The following is a 19,014-nucleotide window of genomic DNA, read 5'->3' as shown; positions in this document are numbered from 1 at the left end:
CATCTCTCGCCGTTAAATTCCAGGTCTCTGATGGATTTCCCCACGCTGTTGCTAGGAGATGAAGATACTGCCTAACAAAGGATATATTGACAACAAAAAAATTTTCCAGAGCAAATCTATCTTGTTATGGTAAATACACTCTCGCCTAAAATGGATATTGGGGGATTTATTTCCCCATTGGTGGCAGTGGCAAGATTGCACGCATCAAGTTAAGGCGAAATTTTCCCATCACAAATGCGTTTTTGTTTTGTTTTGTTGACTTCCAGTGTGTTTAACGCCACGAGTGCTGTTGCCTTCCAGGGTGTTTTGTTGCTAGGCTAATAGCATGAACACATCCTACATTAGTATTTTTCCCTCTTCCCTTCTCTGCTACTTTTCCCTTTCAGGAAGAAATGTGGCTTATTATAAAGGTTTCCTTTTTTTCATGACTCTTCTGGGAAACATGGATTCCTTTGTTTATTTTAACGCAGGGAAGAAGCGTGCATGTGGTAGGGTTTGGCACAGAAGCAGCTGAGTGCAATGGAAAGGAAGACCAGCCTCTTGCCTTACAGCTTTAGGAACCTCTACATAAAAAAAAAAAAAAAAAGGCAAGAAATGAAAGCAAGCAAACAAACAAAACCCAAAGCAAAGTCAAAACAACAAGCCACAAAGTTGGATAAAGGGAGGAACTCCAGGAATTCTCATGGAAAGACTGAATTTCTAGAAAGTGATGAATTTTATCCCTTTCTTGTGGTGACATAATGACACCCAACAAACAGATCTGAGCAGCAAAAGGAAATGTGGCTTAAACCACACAAGATAAAAGGTTCCTAGAGAATAAGTCAGTCTAGCTCTGGCATGATGGTTGTACTCGTTTGTCCCCTGCCATCCCAGCAGCTCCTATGCCACCATAAACATCTCTGGCCCTCAGCACTCATGTAAACAGCTCAGTGCCTGGGAAGGTTTGAGGACTGGGAGTGAGTTTAGCTTCTATGTTGCAGGAGAAAGAAAAAGGAGCCAAGGAGAACATCGTCCCCTTCGTTTTCCTACATGCATGGTTGGGACCGACAACTTGAACTGGTGCCAGCGCTACTGCATCCCTTCCTCCAAAGCCATGTGTTGGGCTGGTGGCATCTCCTGCCTGCATCAGCTGCCCCAGGTGGCCACCAAGGTGAGGCAGCTGTGCAGACATAGTCCTCTTTCCATGGGGAGAGGAGGAGACGCTGTTTTTCGTGGTGTTGATGGGAACGTCTTTGAGAAGCACTTTTTCCACCACAGTCCTGGTTGTCCATCTCAATTTTTGCAGCCCTGATAATCGCAAACAAAACTTGCCAGAAGCCAGAAGTCTGCATTTAATTTGTCCATGAGCTTGTGCAGGATTTTAACTGGACACAAATGCATTCAGATATTATCTCTACTTGTTTTGATGGGTGGGGAAGAGGAGACAGCAGGGAAGGGCCTTGCAGCCCCCTCTGTTACTGTGCTTATCCGGTTTTCTGCTGTAATATCCTGTTTTTAGATGCTTACAGTTTAGCCAAGCGTTAACCATTTAGGACGAGACTGACCATGCTGGGATGGGGCAGACCACGTAAAGCATAAGTCAAAATCAAGCCATGTATTTTTCCCCAGCTCAAAGCCAAGTGGGAGGAGTATTTTATTCCGTATTAAAAGATTGCTGCAATCGCTTTGCTTTGAAAGTTGGCATGGTGGTAGCATTGGGGTCACAGTGCTGTTTGCTGAACATATGGCAAACTGAGCACATTTAGCCAACATTAAAAAGAAAAAAGAAAAAAAAAAGCAGTAACAATAAGCTCTTAAAGCACAAGCAGAACACACTTACGTCCAGCAGCGACTTTGGTTCTGCATTTCTTCAGGATTTTCTCTTGCCAGATATGTCCTGAGGTGGAACTGGTGAGGGTTTCCCAATTAGCCACCAGTGCTGCTCTGCATCCCCACGGATCCCATTGTCAGGGGCCCCTCTGCTGTGGGCCATTGGTGTGGTGTAGGAGTGACACATGGAGGTGCAGGAGGAGGGGTAATGGAAAAAAAAAAAAAGAAAAAGATAGCCCAAGATGACAAAGGTGATGTCAGGGAGGTGTTTGTGAAGCTCCCAACTTCCTACTGCTCCCGAGAGCCATACCCACACCATTGCACAGCTCCAGAGAGTACCCAGAGAGTCTCCAGAGAGGTGTTGTGCAGGGCAGTGCTCCAGGCCCCTGCTCTCCACCCTTGCCTATGTCTCCTGGGTGTCAGCCAAAGCTGAACAAGGGCTTTTAAAGCTTAAAAGGGCTTTTAAAGAGTCTCTGTTTGTTTCACCAGAGCTTAGATCAGAGCAGCAGGTGCGATGACTGCGAAGTGTTGTGGAGATGCTGGGGACTAGGCTGCGTTCTTAATGGAAAGTTTTTGCTTAACGAGGAGTTCACCCGAAAGATGCTTGTATATAGCAATGACTCTGCACCACTGGCATTGGCAGGTATTTACTGAACTTCAACAAATTGTCTTCAGCAGGCTCGAATCAGCATGCGGTAAGTTGGTCAAATGTGGCTGAACTCTGTGGCCCCTTCACTGTGAGTTAAATATATTTTTTGTTCCACTGAGTGTTATTTGAACAAACATATTTTCCAGCATGCTCCCTGTAGGATAGGGGCTGCCATTGCCCACGTATTTATTTAGCTCGCACGTTGGCAAGTTGAAGTGGAAAAAGCCTTTCCATAGAAGCTGCAAATAGAAGAAAATCCTAGCTACACGAAAAATCCCATTTCTTCTGTGATCTTGCCCTTACAAAGAATAGCCACAATTATTTTTCCCATCAGCTATCAACTGCAGTTCCCATTTTTCCTATCCATACCAACTTAGATATTTTTTGGCACCTGAATTTAGTGTTCCTCTACCCCAATTAGTTCCTGTGCAGCACTTTGCAAGTGACCCTTGTGAAGAAGAGCTGGCCCATGATAGCAGGGCGTGCTCCTCTGAACATCTCACAGCTTGCTGCTCTGCTTCAGTTCTTCCTGCTTTCCTCATGCTGCTCTCCCAGCTTCTCACTTTATTAAGGTAAGAGCCAACAGTGTCTGCATACTAAGGGCCATTTTAAAGAAACTCTCATTTCATGTAAATTTATATGTAATTTTTCTTAAAGAAAAAAAGTCACTCTTTTCTAACATACATCTGAAGACAGCCATCTTAAGTGCATTACCGAATATGAGGGTTATTAATTTGAATATGTTTCAGGTACCTCTGCTCACTGAAACCAGTTTGTGGTGCTCTTTACACAGATGGTTGAAGATGACAACTCTCAAAGAATCGGTATTTAGAAGATTTCTGTGATCTATTCAGGTATGCTGAAGTAGGTTAAAAGATTTTTTTATATTGTATAAGCAGGGAAATCTCTAAAAAACATAGAAAACTATAGAATGTCAGACCATTTCTTGATTCAAGGATGAATGCACACACACGTTATATACACTGCACAATATTATTAATACAAACACTACTGAACTCTTAAAAACTGTTTTGATGCCCTAATTTTTTTTTTCAAAAATAAATAAGTAAACAACTATTAAGCAAATTTATTTTTCCATAATTAGATAGTAAGAGTTTCACTGGGGAAAAAACAAAAAAAAAAAACAAAAAAAAAAAACACTTTACTAGTTTTCCTGCTTCATTATGAGGTGGTTTGTTGTTTTTTTCCAAAGAAAGAGTATATTTGAGGAAGTGATTTGTCATTAACTTTTTGTTGCAGTTACCTCAGGCCATTAACATGAACTTCAGCATGTATGAGACTAGCCAGTCATGTTTGTCTGAGCCATGCTATAAAATCCTTAAAAGAAAGTTTTGAAAGAAACTTTGGTTGTGTTCCATCATTGTAAAGGTTTTTTATCATTCTCTCTTCTGCATTTTGAATTACTTAGAAACTGCAATTGCATAATCTTTATCCAATGTAAAATATAATATCTAATAAAAGGAGCATAATGAAGACCATCCAAGAGAAGGATGCAAAGTGAACAAGGCTGTGGGAACACGCACACAAAGCAGACAGAATGGGATGTCAAATATTCTGAAATTTCTTTGAGAAGATAAAGAAAGATATTTGAAAGATTTTGTTACAGACTTCCGTGATCAAACAATGACATATCTGTGACCAACTATCTGTTTCACTGGGTAGGAGCTAAGAATTAGCTGGAGGCAAATATTCATTCTTGTTTATCATTCATGTGGAGACATGCTGATGGTTACTAAAGTTAGCATTAGCATTATCAGCTGCAACTGATTATATGTTGGTAAAATTCATACCCCTTTGTTGCATTACACTTTAAACATTTCCAATACTTTAAATGGGATTTCACTTCTCTTCATCAAAATAATCAAGAAGCCAATGGATTTTTTCCCCTTTCAGTTATGTACGAAGAAAAGTAATATATGTAATGCACTAATAAAAAAAATCCTGTGAATTCAGGCATTAATGCACATGACAGACTGTGCCTTTGCAAGAAAAACTTTATTAAGGGAGACCGAGCATACTACTGAGATATACATTGCTTTTAGATTGCTTCTAGTACTAGAATTATCACTTTAGCTATAGGGGAGTCCTTGGAAAGTACCATTTAATTTCTTACAAACAAGTGACATACGAGTAGAACTAGGAACACTTTATTGGCTCTGCAGCAGTTGCCTTGGTCTATTCTGTTTTGGTTTGTTTTTCATTTTTCCTAGAACCAAAAATACTTTCAGGAGTTTTGTTCTGCAGTGCTGTATTTAAATTACTTCTCTTGTCCTCTCCATTTGCATGCTGTCTTATAGCTGACAATCCATTATCACGAGCGATGGAAGAGTTTCTACAGTGACTACAGTAAACCTTTGATAACCGCCCCTAAACTGGCTGGTTCTGTGCAAAACCACCTCTCGCTCATTTCAGAAAAGACAAAACACCATAGTCTAAAGCAGAGAGTCCTGATTTCTCAATGGGACATCACTCTGATAGCAATGTTGTGGTCTGGATCCAAAAGGGATGTTACAATTAAATTAGAATTCACAAAGGCTGTAGTATTTGTTACTATTAGAATGCAGTGCATATTATTAGATCACAATTTTCTTTCTGCCTCATGTTTGTGTCCTGAAGATGCTGTTGTCCTCCCATAAGCCACTCTCTAATTCATAATAACACACAGGATAAAATCATCTTTGGATACCAATGTGGCATGCCGGGTAATCTAGCTGCAGTGCTTTTAATTAGACTGAAGCTCTTTTGCATATCGAGTATATCTGTTTGAATTTCAGCAGGAGGTGATGTCATTTAGATACAAAGACTAAAAAAATGCTGAGCCCTTTGTGTTTAAACATAATGCCCAAATGTAAACCACTGCTCTTTGATATCAAGTACACAAGGCCTGATCAACAAAGAGGTCTGGGGCACAACAGCAGCATTCAGCTGAGAGTAAGTCACTTGGGTCCTTACCTAGGAGCAAGCACCCCCTCCCCTTTTCTCAGTAGGCCCTTGTTCAGGTCAGGGTTCTGAGAGATGGATCTCAGTGAGAATCCAGCCATGTTTTAATGAATTTTCTACCTTTGCAGAATTTTCTGCCTCTCTTTGTTTCCCACCCAGTTGTTGCTATAATACAAAGCAAACCGGCCTTCGAGTACACTTCAAAGTCCTCTGCTGGACCCAGCTCATACTGAGCCCTCACACAAAAACCATACCAGCACTGTTGTGTGGCAAACAAAAGCTTTTTACATAGCCATTAATTACTAGAACTTTTCCTTCTTATTTGCCATTTCCTTGCCAGGTTCGCAAGTGCAAACACAAAAGGCCTGAGGAAATACTGTGTTTAAACCAGGAAAAATGCAAAAGATGAAGACACATCTACGACTGCACAGGTCAGTAGGGCAACACAAAGGGGAAACTCTTCTCTCACTCATTTGCTTTTGATTTTTTTTTTCCCCAAAATAGTTACATCAGAAGAGGTGCTTAATTAACAACTGCACTGTTTAGGTTTGCTCTGAAGAGATTTGAATGAATTGAGCCTTTCCTTTCCTTTCCTTCTGCAGCAAGTTAGCAATGGTCGGACGGTTCGTTAACCAAGGGGTAGCTAATCACTCTCAGCACCAGCTGAAAACAAAACCTGAAATCAGAGAGCTGCTGGCTTCAGCTCCCTGTGCATCGCCAGGTAGGAGGCAGCATGAAACCAGGCAGCATTTTAAGGTGCCGACAGGCACCGTGCCTTCATTTTTGGGCACGATGCCTTCAGCAGGAAGGCCTAGTGGCTCAGCCTGCGCCCTGCCAGCAGCTGCAGCACGGCTGCCACCTTCACTACGCGCTGGTGCCACCTGGTGTGGCCTGGGGGAATCGGCAGCCACCTTCTGCCCACCTCTTTGTGAGCTGCAGCGAGGAGAAATCACACCCTGTGGTTTGGGAGCCACCAGGCCTAAGGCTGGTTTAATGCCCGCTTTTATTTCCCTCGGCAGGGCTGCACGTAGGTAGCAGCAACGTGTCCTTGCCCCACACTCCTGTCTCTCCTCCTCCCTGCCAACACCTGGCTGCAGGAACCACCTCTCACTGACAGGGATGTCCTCAATTTGCCAAGATTATTAAAATTTGGCAGCACCCTGAGGTGTGGAGGGCCACCAGCCGTGGGCAGGGATGAGGTGGGGGACACCTGAGACCCCTGTGAGCCACCCACCTCCCCACCAACACAAATCCCTGGCCAGCTGGCCACGGAGAGGGTCGCCAGTGAATCCTGGAGGTGGTTTCCACTTCTGGCACCATGAGTGTAGGTAGCTTCTGAGTCTCTTCAGAAGGGCAGAATTACACCATCCCACCTCACACTTGGCTTTTGTCCCTCTTCACTCAGTTGCGTCTGAATTCATCGAGTCTCTTCAACCATACCTGGCCGTGAGGCAGAGACCAGATGGAAAAAGATGAAAAACTTCATGAAAATAGACGGCTCGGCAGAGGACGGAGACCTCCAAATAGTGTCCCTCGGGAGAGAAATCAGCACGGTGGACCCCATACCTTGCCTTCTCTGCTGCCCAGCCAGTGCACGCGCTCTGAAGGTAGGCAGAAATGATGTGCCCAAGCAGAGGTCATGAAGGTAAGAGAGATGTGGTGTGGTGGAGGTGCACAGGGCAAGGACTGGAGCAGAGGAAACAAAAGTATTGCCAGGGTAGGGTAAGGTCATGGGAGATGGAAAAGGAAGCGGGGAAAGACTCAGATCCTTGCAAGACCAAACTTCGTTAACACATCTGCTGACAGAACAAGTTATTTGTTTCCCAGAGCTAAGCCACCTTTGCTTCTTGCTTTCTTAAATGGAGCACAGCTCAATTACTAGAATTGCAAAGATTTGGTTATTACTAAAGCTTCTTTTCCTCTTGACCTCTGTTTCTGTCCTGTCTGAAAATTTACAGGCACGGCCGCATTTCACAGATTTTTGTTTGCTTGTTCTTGAGAATTATTTTTACCATCCAGACAATTTGGGATGTACCAGGAAGGCAGGCAGTAATATTGCTTTTATTTTGCCGACAGTTGTCATGATGGGTGGTGACAGCAGAATTTCCATCTACTGTGTAGATACTCCAGTTATTTGAGTGTGACATGACCTTCAGATTAGATAATCACGGGCTGTTGTTTTTATCAGATATGCCAGGAAAAAAATTACTTCCTTCAAAAACAAATTAGAATGCATGATTTTCCCAGGGAAGCTGCATATTTTGTGTGTATAATAATAGGGAGATGTTTTTGTGACTAAAATTCTTCTTCTCTTATGTGTATGAAGGGAGTCGAGTAAAATATGGCCTTGACATTTCTTAATGATGCTCCGTACATGTGAAGCTGTACAAAACACGGGTTCCTGGGATCCTGCAGCTTTAGATAATGTAGGCACAGGCTTGTACTTTATTTGCTTTTTAATCCGCCGGGCAATGTTATACAAGGAAAATATTTATTTCACAAAATAGTAAAAAGCTTGTCTTCATTCAGGGATTATTGCAATTCATTTGCATGCAAAGAAAATATCCCAGTAGTTACTGTCAGTGGTTTCGGAACAACAGCCCACTATTTGCTTGGGTTGTGTCTAATCCTTCCCTCTTCTGTATTGCACATTTTGGTGCACGATTTGTCAAAAAAAAAAAAGAAAAAAGAAGAGCTTAGCCAGTATTTCTGAACATTGTAGACCCTCACAGACTGTGTTCAAGCTGTGCCATGGTTTACTTTGGGGAGCATGTGCTAACTGCCAAATATCATATTGACATCAGGAAGTCAGCCTTCCGCTACTGGAAATGTGTGCTGCCAAGTGTAGCATTCCTCAGTAAATATGGAAGCAGGGAACATTGTTTATGGGCTGCGTCCTCACCCAGCCGAACCGCTGTACCCTGATGTCCAAAAGCAAAAAGGGAGTTTCAAGGTTAAAAGTGCACGAAACTGCTTTTCTCCTGGGTTGACTTGGGGCCTGACCAGACTGCTCTTGAAGGCAGAGGGTAGGGGCTCTGTCCCGCTGTGGGATTTCTTCCAGGGATTTCTTACCTCGTTAGGAAGTGGGATGAAATTTAGCAGCCATCTCAGGGCGATGGACCTGGGTGGGAGACAACCTTCAGCCTCATCCTCACTCTGATTCCACCAATTTGAGGCAGGCCAGGCCTCACCACCTGAAAATCTTTGCTGCTGCAGTATTTGTGAAGGGCCACGTGGATGTTTATGAAAGGTGCTGATCTCATGGGAACGGGGACTGATGCCACAGCCTGCACACTGCTTACACAGCAGTTACAGCCGCCTTCCTGACTCGCCTCACTGTGAATATCCATGAAATAGCTTTATATTTTCACATATCTGTGTGTGTGTATGCAGCGTGGTGTGTTGTTAATATCAAACTAACATATATTTGACATAGCATATATCTTAAAATAGACACCACCTGAAACAGGCAGATGCTTAATTTAACCAGTGCTGGCTCATTTCTTGCCCTCGGAGGAACTCCCACTAGCTTTGCCTGAGTCAAGAAAGAGCAGAACAAAACCCAAAAAAAGGTTGTAGAAGGCAATACACCTCTGTAGTTACACAAATAACAGCTTTGCTGGACACTGCTCCCGTCTGAGACTACATATTCTAGGTTTATTCAGGCTTTGGTCCACATGACTCGGTTGCCAGCAACACTTCCATTTAAATACACAAGGAGGTCAGTATAGAGAAACGTGCCGACTCCACGTGGAGGGGTAATTACACCCACGGGGATGCTGTTTGATGCATGATTTGGTTCATTGGTCCCAAAGGACCCAACCCTAGCTGTGAGAGGCAAGGCGTCCCGTGTCAGCATCTGGTGGCAGAAAAGAGGCCAGGGGGGCTCTGGGCACAGAGCAGAGCAATGTCAGAACCTCTCCAGTGACTGCCAGCAGCTCCCAGAGAGGGGAACTGGGCTGGTGCCACATTTCCTTGCTTTTCCTACTGGGATGGGCACCCAGCACAGCTCAACTGATCTGAAAGAGGTGGGTTGCTGTTTCAGCTCCTATCAGGCTCTGAACAATTGTTAACTAACATCATTTGTTTACACGAGGAGGTAGAGTGTCTCATTGTGGCTGCTGTGCTGTTTATGTCCTCTCTGAAGATGTTGCAGGCTGTTCTTCAAACAAAAGGCTTTGACCTTTTCTTACTGAGAGTCTCTGTGCAAAACAAGCTCTCGGACATTTACATCTTGCGCTCGTCCATGTTGCTCTTTTTCACGCCCTAATTTATGCTTTTGTAGAAAGTGTTTTTCATCATATGTTTATGCAATGTGTTTATACAGACATTTCTTTTATACATTTAATGCATATGTAAGCTTATATCCATAAATGTGTAGAGCTGTTATAGCCCTGTTCCTCTTGGGAGCTATTATGGCTTGCATTTCAATAGACACTTAATACACTTTAAAGGTCCAATTAACCAGCTCTAGAAGTCCTGGCACTTTACAGCTGTTCTGCCACACTTTCTAGACAAAGCTCTGTGAGGTAGCAGTTACTGCGCTGTAGGATCTGGTAAGTGCAGCTGAGTGCAGGGGGAGCCGGGGAGGCTGCGTTTTGATCATTATATTTTAATAGTGTCTGCTTTTTCTATGGAACTCACGTACCCGGAGCCCCTTCTGCTATACATCATGTGCCGCCGTAGTCTGAGCTCAGGCTTAAAGTGCTTAAATCTCCAATCTGTGCTTAATGGCAGGATGAAGAACGATGTTTTTCTGTCTGTCCTCGGAAGAAAGCATATCAGAGGTATTACCTGCGGTGGCAGCATGCGTACTATAGACGCTTACTATCTTAGAAATTACTTGAGAGAATTATTAACTATGATTTATGTTTGTATGGCTGGAAAGAAAGAAAATCAATTAGCACCGGCCATTACATAGCCCTGAGCTAGTAATATATAGGCAACAGATCCTATCAGTTCTTTTGGGATTGCCAATTATCCAGCTTGGACGATACTAATGCTATTAATATTTGGGACACAATTCTGTTAGGAAAATTCCTTCAGGAGAAGTCTTGACATCTTTGATTTCAGAATGGAAGGGTTGCAACAAGGAAAGAAAAAGGGAAGAGTGAAGCTTAACTCCCATTTGAAATGAAAAATAACGCCTTTGAAACAGAAATGGCAGCATTTCAGTGCTGAAACATTTGCTTACTTAAAAATATATCAACATAACATACACGTGAACATAATAATGATGCACGTCATAAATGTGATACCCCATCCTGAACGACATGTAGTGAGGGAAGACAGTGGAATTTGGAAGAGACAGAGTGTCATTGACTCAGGAGCCTCACAGCTAAGGATTGATGGTGTGGCTACTGGTACACTTCAGCAAGTTTTTGGGAGGATGGTATCAAGCAACTAACATACATAAATGAGGAACCCTCCACTCTGATTAGAAGAAAAAGTAGACATGTTTTTTTCTCTATAAAATAGCTAAGTAAGGGAATTGGAGCAGACAGAAATCTTATTGAGTAATTTAATTCAAGTTATGTCAGTCTGGAATAAGAATAATGTGCTCCTTCCCAGGAGCTAGGAGCTGCAACATACAAGGAGCCGTACAGTTACAGAGTGCTTTTGGGTCTGTATGTCCCCTTCAGGAGCTCCAGTGGCATCATCTTGATCCCTGCCACTCTGCTAGACCTGTGATGGACAGCAAGCCAGTTGTGAATCTCAACAGAGGCTCCTTCTTGTTGAGGCCAGAGCTGTGGCTACTGTTCACTTCCACAAGCACAAAAATAACTCTTGTACATAGCTAGTTCCGGTATTTCAGATAGTTATTTGGAGGAAAATATGTGGAAATAATACCTGACAAGGAGATGTGGTCTGTAATCCACAGAATTACACAGGACCAGAGGCACCACTTACCTATTCTGGCTTGGCAGCTCCTATTTTGCTCACAATATTGCTCCAGTGGCCTCTGTTTGCAAAACATTGTCTCAGGCGTGTTTGCTTTCTTTTTTTTTTTTTTTCCTTTGCTGTTTGGTTGCTCTGCCTAAAGAACCTTGAAGAGCTGCAGGGAGGAATATCATTTTATCGGTTTTGTTTTGAAAGCTTTGGGAGAAAAAGCTGGGAGGAGTCCTGCCAGGCTGCAGGAATTCAAGGCTGACAAGCAGAGGAGCCAGGGAGGAAGGCTCACAGTCACGGATCAGTGTCCAGTTCACATCGCTGGGATCTCAGTGGAAATGTTTCTCCCAATTCTGCTGGGAACTGAACCATGTGCACATGGGAGACGACTGAAATTATATATACAGAGCTTTGGATACAGGGCAACGTCTGGACATGAAGAGGTGATTGATCCTGTTCAAGAAAAGGCAAATGTAATAGGGCAGATAGATCATTCTTGCAATGCAAGTAGAAGATCTAGGAAGTTAAAGGTAAATCTAGGTTCTATTAAATTCAGTAGCTGTTTTGCCATGGCTCTCAACAGGGCAAGTGTTAGACACACAAGAGCCCAGATTTACCCCTTTCAACAGCATTGAGAAAATTCCAGTTGACTTTCCATACAGAGGAATTATGCCTCTTACTCCGTAGCACAGAAATAAAGTCTAGTCCATTTGTTTTGTGCAGAAACTTCTAAAATAAAAGAGCCAAGGCATAAAAGGAACGAGTTGAAAAGGCAGTCCACTGAAACTGTGGAGCTACTTTTAGTGTTTGTATGTTAAAACTTTCTCTCGTTTGAAATAGTCTCCCTGGGCTTATGTGTGCTGTTTGAAGATAAAAAGAAGACTACGGGTGGCATTTTCAGTGGGGACTTACCCTCGCTCCTCCTCAAGTCAGCTGGATTTTCCCACTGACAGGTCGAGACAGCACTGTATAGAGAGAGCATAATCTAAACCAAAGCCCACTTAAAGCCCCCAGCCCAGTGGGAGTCCTTCTCCTGTGTCAATTTAGGCAAGAATTTTAAATAAGGTCACCATTTCTGTAATGTTCTGTGGCTGACTGTACCGATACTTCCAATTTCTGATGTTATTCTGATCAGTAATAAAACCATATTGGTAGTTAAAGCTTTGTGCACAAGGAGCTCGAAAAAGTTAGTCCAGCCACCTCCAAGCGTTTCTAACCTTGTTAAAATGATCCCACGAATAGTTAAGGACTTCCAAAGACACGGGCCAAAAGGCAGCTCAGTTCCAGCCTGCAGGTGACTCGAGGGCAGAAGCACACAGCTGGGCTGTGCAGAAACCTTCCAGATGGGACATGAGGATCCTGCTGTGGTTCAAGGTCGTGCAATGCATTCCGAACCTTGCCTGATTTTTCAATTTTTCTTAAGCACATATTGGGGTCTAGTTGAAGAAATCAGCTGGAGACCCATTCAGGATAGTTTCTAATGTGTTTCATTTATAGTCTTGTAAACATCACAAACTCATTTAAGCCACGTACCTGTGCGAGTTCCCCTAGATTGATTTACTGAAAGGGAGAAAGAGAAAGAAACAAAGAAAAAGAGAGAGAGAGAAGGAAGGAAGAAAGGACAGAAGGAAGGAAATGAAAGGAAAAAAAAAAAGAGAGAGAAAAAAAGAAAGGATAAAGAGAGAAATCAGATTTCCAGAGCTGCTTGGAAGATTAGCTCACACAGTTACATCCTAACAGGTACCTCAGATCGAACTGGAATAGGGGAAACCTCTTGGGAAGCCAGGGCTCAGTGGGAGGCTGTTACTGGCTTGATCTGCACTAGTGCAGCTCAGAGACACCTCGGAGAAATCCTGCATGACAGCTCAGAGAATAGAATAGCTTCAGATGTATTTTAAACTTATGTTTTCTTATTCTGCAACTTGCTTTCGTAGTGGGGTTTCTGAGCTGGTCATCAATCACCTTGTTTCTCAGAAGCATGATACAGAGACGTCTGCCAGGCCGTGAAAGCACGAGAGGGCTGGCAACCACGCAACTGCAGCGTGCCTGTCCGTGGCAGAGGAAGGCAGAGTACCATTTAAAATGAGAGGTATTCCTTGTGGGGAGCCCTACAGCTCACCAGGAGCCAAGGGGTGTCTGGAGGACGGTGCTGGTGTCACCACTGACAGCTGGTATTGGGCATTACAGGGCTGCAGCACTCTGCACGCTGGCGTGCTGGCTCGTCCCGTAAAGCTCTAACTGGGGATGGGAGGAAGGAAGTCAATGAATCACTAGGAATCAGTGCACAGCCCTTCCTGCTTTCTTTTGAGAGGTTTCGTTAAGCCTCTGAGTTATGTAGGAGCTAAAAACACACGTAAGGCTCTGGTAATTACTGTGGGGCTCTGCTCGAAGCCCGTCATAGGTAGGCTGTTCTCACAGCTCTTGTAAGGTTTGCTTGTATAATTTCCTCTGCTGCCGTATCAAACTGGTCCTTAATCTCCACCACATCAGCCACATTAGCTAAGGAGAAGCTCACCCTGCGTCTCAGCTACTGCAGGTATCTCCCACCAAGTAGTTCTCACCAGTTTGAATTCATGGCCTGAGACCTGTGTACGTGGCAATACACCAGCTCCAAGGGGAAGCCCTTGAAAAGCGATCTGCAAAGCTTCTCAGCTTTGCACTCGGGCACTTTTATTTAAGGGATAGTTAAAGGTTTACACTCACAACACATGCCTTTTCTTCTTTGCTTTCTGACAACAAAAGCATTTTCCCCCTTTCTCTTCTCACTGCGTAAGGTGGCTGTTGTTGGCTCAGGCTTCTTCCTCGTGCTGTTTCAGTGTCCCTTCGGACCAGGTCCTTACAAGCAGCCAACACCGCTGTCCCACAGTTGCAATCCCACAGAGGGTGCCTGACATGGATTCCTTTAGAAATACATTAAATTCAGTTAAGGATTTCAGAAAGATCCTTACTCTTTGTCAAATTATTCAAATAGAGTCACTAGAATAAATCTGGACAGAAAAAAAATACATAGTCTGTTCGCTCTGAGGACTCCAGAGACAAAAGCTGCTCTGTCTGTAAGGAATGAATTAAGACAAATCAGTGCAAGGTGTTTTGAGAACAACCCAAAAGGACATAAAAAGGCTGTCCTAATTAAAATAAAAATCAGCTTCTAAAGGGGGTTAGTAAAGTGGTTACAGCTTTCGTGTATAGGCGAGGCTTGAGAAAATAAGAGCGTAATTACATTTTATTTGAAAAGAGGATTTTCTAGGAATAGAGTTACACATTTGTTTTTGATTTGTGCTTCTGGTTTGGCTTTGGCTTCTGCTAAAGATTTAGCCTAGGTTTTGGTTTCAAGTGCAGCCATACCCTGGAGTTATCCTTTCTGTGCTCTGGAGGGCTTTCACAAGGCAAACAAAGCCTCTCTAGAACACATTCAAACAGCTTGGTTTTTACTTTTATCTCCCAGTTCCCTACGGGGCGTCCTGTTACCAGTCAGAGAGCAGAGAGGAGCCCAGGAGTCCGCTTCTCCATCAGCCAAGGGCAGGTAGCACGGGGAGGTGGGAAAAATGCCAGGGCACGGGGTGGTGAAAGCTTCGTGAGAGCCTGCGGAGCCTCACGGGAGGCTGAGAAGGCAGATAGGGTGAGTGGCTGCTGGACAGATAAGGAGAAGGAAGGAAGGAAGGAAGCAACAGGGGGAAATGCACGAGACCTGAGAAGGCTTTCTGGTGGGAGGGAGGGAAGCAGGGCTGCAGCCCTGGGGGGTTCTGGTGCACCACAGGACCTCGCCACGGGCCCCACCATCCTCCCCTCCTCCAGCCACAGAGCAAAGCCAGCCGTGGTGGGATCAGGGAGGTCTCCTGACACTGGAGGTGGAAAATTAGGCCCTTTCTGAGCTTCGTGTTTGACCTGGAAGTAAAACTCAAATTGCAAGTTAAGCTCCAGGTGCCCTTACTTGTCCTTAGCTGAGGATGCAAGGCCCGGATTTCAGACTTGAGAGACTAAATTTAGGTTCCTAAACCCCACGTTTAGGCACTGAAATAAGCTGCTTTCCCAGAACCTGCTGGGTGATTACCAGTAGCAAAGATCAAGCTACTAATCTTGGTGGCTGAAAAGGATTTAGGAGCCTAACATTAGACACCTGCTTTTGAGGCACACTGACATCGAGTTTTAGCCCATTCCAGATTTATGTATTTCTATTTCCGTGGAGGTTTTTCCAAGTGCAGGCACTGGACTCCAAGCTTTTTTTGATGTCCTGCGTTATGAGAAACTGTTTGCAGAAGTTGCCCATCCACAGCCCGAGCTGCAGAGGGATGTTACAGGATTTGGGACGTATGAGCTGGGGGCTGTCAGGAGATCTCCCTGCTTCCAAGGAAATGCATTTGGCAATAAAAAAGGTGACAACTGCATTAAGCTGAGGGAGGCCTTTACCTGGGAAATATCCCCAGCTTTTCCACATCTGAAGTAATTTTCCACAGTAATCAGAGAAGGAAAGTCAATCAGCTACAGAAATGTGAGCACTATCTTCATTTTTCTCTGCCAGCCAATTATTTCTCTTGTCGTTTTTATGGTCTCCAGGAGAAAAATTTGGCCAGTAAGACCTTAGTTGTGTAGGTTTGCCAGGTAGTCATACGGTCAGAGCCCACTCCAGCTGAGCATATACTGCATTGCTTGCTGGAAAAAAAAAAAAAAAAGAAAAAAAAAAGAAAAGAAAAAAAAAAGAGGAAAAACAGACATGTTAACAGAGCAGGTACAAAAGGGAGAAATGAAATTTGATTGTATGAAGATGCAACAGTGGGGGGGGGGAGGAATAAACAACAGAAATAAACGCGGTGCTCTTTGCAGGGAAATGGAAGACACATCAAAAGTGTTGAGACCTGCGTGACAAAATGTTAAATGGTTTGCAGTAGTGAGAGCAAGACAAAATAAGCATTCAGCTGAGTTCTTAGCTCCGTGGCGTTACAGGAGGGGCAAAGAGCAGGGAGAACAGTCCAGGCTAGTGTGAGTATCTTCTCTGTTAATGACTGTGACAAGTCCATTTCCAACAGGGTCCTCTTTTGTTACTCAGTCAGCTGTGCATTAGTTAGGTCCTATGTTGTAAGCGACCGCTGATTCCTCTATGAGGAGCAGCTGGAACACAGAAAATCACATCCACCCTATCTGTTAAAGCAAATCCTTCCCAACCTGCCACCTACTACTGCCTGTACTGACTCACAGAGAGAGTCACAGGCCAGTGGCTCAGCAAGTTCACACCTAATTCAGTCCCAGATCTGATGTGACAGAAGCTTCCTGTTGGTGGTGGTATTGTTTCCAACTGCGAGTTCCGTTCTGTCCCACAAATTGGGCTAAAGCCCAACAAAAATAAAGATAACCTCAATTCCCTGCGGTTTCCGCTCTGAGCGAGGCCAGCATAGCGATAGGCAGTGGGAATGTAATATGGGGCCGGAGAGGGCTGCAGGAGCTTCACACAACATAGAAATACTGGGATCCTACTCACACGGGCATGATTCTATGAATATTCCCATCTATAAGTCTGTATGTCGAAAGTCCAGCTGAAATCAGTAAGAATAACCTTTATGCACTCAAGGGACAGATCTGTTAAGCTGTTGCCGAAAGAGGGGTGGAATAGGTAGGAGCAGATTTTTCCAAAGTAATCTTCTCTGATGCTGCTCACTGAAATTGGTGGAGGGTTTTGTTGTTGCTGTTGGTTTTAATTGACCGCAGTGGGAGCAGAGCTAGGCCAGTCTGGAAGGGTCTGGATCTGCCCTGTAGGCTTGACACGAGAGCAGATCCGGCCTCACTGAACAACAGAAAACTTTATTTTCTGTTCAATTCCTTAGCAAGTCCTGCTATTTACTCTCCAAAACATACACTGGAAGAATATATATGGGCAGCTCTGAAGATGATCAAAAAATCCTCCATCAAATAAATCTTCTAACAAAAAGTAGCGAAACTCACAAACCAGTCAGCTTGACAAATAGCCTTCCGTCAGCCCTACTGTGACTCAGTGCTTGAAAGATTTTGGGGGAGAAAAATCCATTCTAGGAGAGAACATCAGATGAAAAATACGGCCTGAGCGAAGTGTATTTCCAACACACTTGCAAATGTTGTCGGGAGCCAGCAATCCACCCTGGATAAAGACACCTCCCAGCCATTGTTATTCTTGAAGGATTTTGTGCCTCTTCCTGTTGTTTTGCAGCAGGTGGCTTGGTGACTCAGCCCGGGGCCTCCCAGCCAAACAGCGGGATCACGGGGAAACGAAAGTCTTTCTAACACCAACCCACAACCAAAGGACTGAAGTGACTCCCCACACACCCCAAAAGTGAGGGGTGGCGGCCATAAAGCAGCTTGGTCACAAGGAGGAGGCCACGAAGGAGGGGCTGGCCGTGGATCGTCAGCCAGGTATCGCTCCCCTCGCCCCTGGCTGGTTGGGAATCTGCTGGAGCAGCGCTACCGCCTGGCTATTACTTCCTGAAGCACTTGCACCTTTTCCGATGCTTTCTGCTTTCGAGTACCGACCTGATCCAAGCGGCCTCAGGAACGCGGCAGACCCAATTCATGTTGGTGCTTCCCAGCAGCGATGAGCTGTGTCGAAGCAGTCTCTTCTTGCACAGCTCTGTTGCGCAGTGCAGATCACAACAAAGGGTTATACCAATTAATTTAAAAAAAAAAAAAACATATTTTTTTAAGTTTCTCTGTAGAACTGAACTTTCTGTCAGTGCGGTGTTACCCCTGCTGCCCCACCTGCAAAGGAGCAGTTTTGTTCTCTCATTGAATTGACCGCAGTAAATGCAATGATACAGCATGCTACATCACAGCTTTTGGCTGTAAATGTGTTAACGCACGGGTTTGATTGGTTTTATTTGAGGAGCTGCCACCTCAGCTAGCTCTGACTCTGCATGGCATGCTGTGACCCTCAGCGACTGGCCCCAGCCATGGGCAAACACCCACAGGCTGAGCAGGGCTCTGCAAAGGGCTCCCCGTGTCCGTGGGGGATGACAAAAGCTAATTAACACCTGGGTTAATCAAAAATTTGGGTTAGCATAAGCAGGGATGGATGTGAATCGGTATATTCCTGATGACGAACTGCCCAGAAATACAACAACTCAGCAAAACCATGCGTGTGTGAGAAAAATCCGTGAGATTTCCAGTTACCTGTAGGTAAGCTGCAATCCCTGCTTTTAGCAGGCACCCAAGATGCTTCTGCTTGCGGTCGCCCTGTTGCTGCCTAACTGCGACATGCCATGGAAAGAATTGAATCCCCCCTGTATTTCTGAACAAGTCGGCGAGTGGAAATGCAGAGAACAGGAAAATGTGTATGGTATCTGCAGAGGGGCAGATAGGCGGTCTGCGAGGAAGCCGAAATACTGGGGGTATGTTTTGGCACACCACCCAGGGATTTTTACCCCCTTCTCTTTGCCGGCGCAGTTTCCTTATTATCAGATCGGACCTCCGACCGGACACGCATTGTATTGTGCATGTGTCAAAAAATGCCTGCCAGCAAGGCTCGCCCCGATGGCGACAACAGGATGTCTGAAATACAGCAAAGGAATGAGAGCCGGGGGAGCCAGGCGCTGCGGAGCAGCAGCACCAGCCCTTCTGCATGCCGCCCCGAAGCCACAGAGATCTCAAGCTCGTGGATGCTGAGGGTTGGGGTGGACGAGGTGGCAGATGACTGCAAAAGGAGCCTGAGGAAAGGTGGCAAGCAGAGAGATGCTGCCTTAAGATCT

General features: G+C 44.6%; 1 protein-coding gene and 1 long non-coding RNA gene across 15 annotated transcripts in view; both read left to right on the top strand.

The window, feature by feature from the left end:
- Positions 1–3,193, top strand: part of LOC137856437 (uncharacterized) — a 28,510-nt gene extending 25,317 nt beyond the window's left edge. The window contains exons 8-11 of the long non-coding RNA XR_011096443.1: positions 24–129; positions 981–1,150; positions 2,299–2,504; positions 2,880–3,193. This is a non-coding gene — a long non-coding RNA (uncharacterized lncRNA). The remainder of the gene's footprint in view (positions 1–23; positions 130–980; positions 1,151–2,298; positions 2,505–2,879) is intronic.
- A 35-nt stretch (positions 3,194–3,228) lies between these two features.
- EMCN (endomucin) overlaps positions 3,229–19,014 on the top strand; it is a 77,634-nt gene continuing 61,848 nt past the window's right edge. For 9 of the 14 annotated variants that reach the window (XM_068681808.1, XM_068681799.1, XM_068681801.1 and 6 more), the window contains exons 1-3: positions 3,235–3,312; positions 5,760–5,850; positions 6,825–7,026. In XM_068681808.1, coding sequence (XP_068537909.1) covers positions 6,882–7,026 — 145 coding nt within the window. In that variant the 5' untranslated portion in view covers positions 3,235–3,312; positions 5,760–5,850; positions 6,825–6,881. Of the gene's footprint in view, positions 3,313–5,759; positions 5,851–6,824; positions 7,027–19,014 lie in introns of all 14 variants that reach the window. The other 5 variants (XM_068681809.1, XM_068681815.1, XM_068681812.1 and 2 more) reach the window with 5 other exon arrangements.

This window comes from Anas acuta, chromosome 4, assembly GCF_963932015.1.
Source record: "Anas acuta chromosome 4, bAnaAcu1.1, whole genome shotgun sequence".
Classification (NCBI taxonomy): domain Eukaryota; kingdom Metazoa; phylum Chordata; class Aves; order Anseriformes; family Anatidae; genus Anas; species Anas acuta.
Note: the sequence above shows the minus strand (reverse complement) of the source record. Positions and strands in the feature narration are given on the sequence as shown.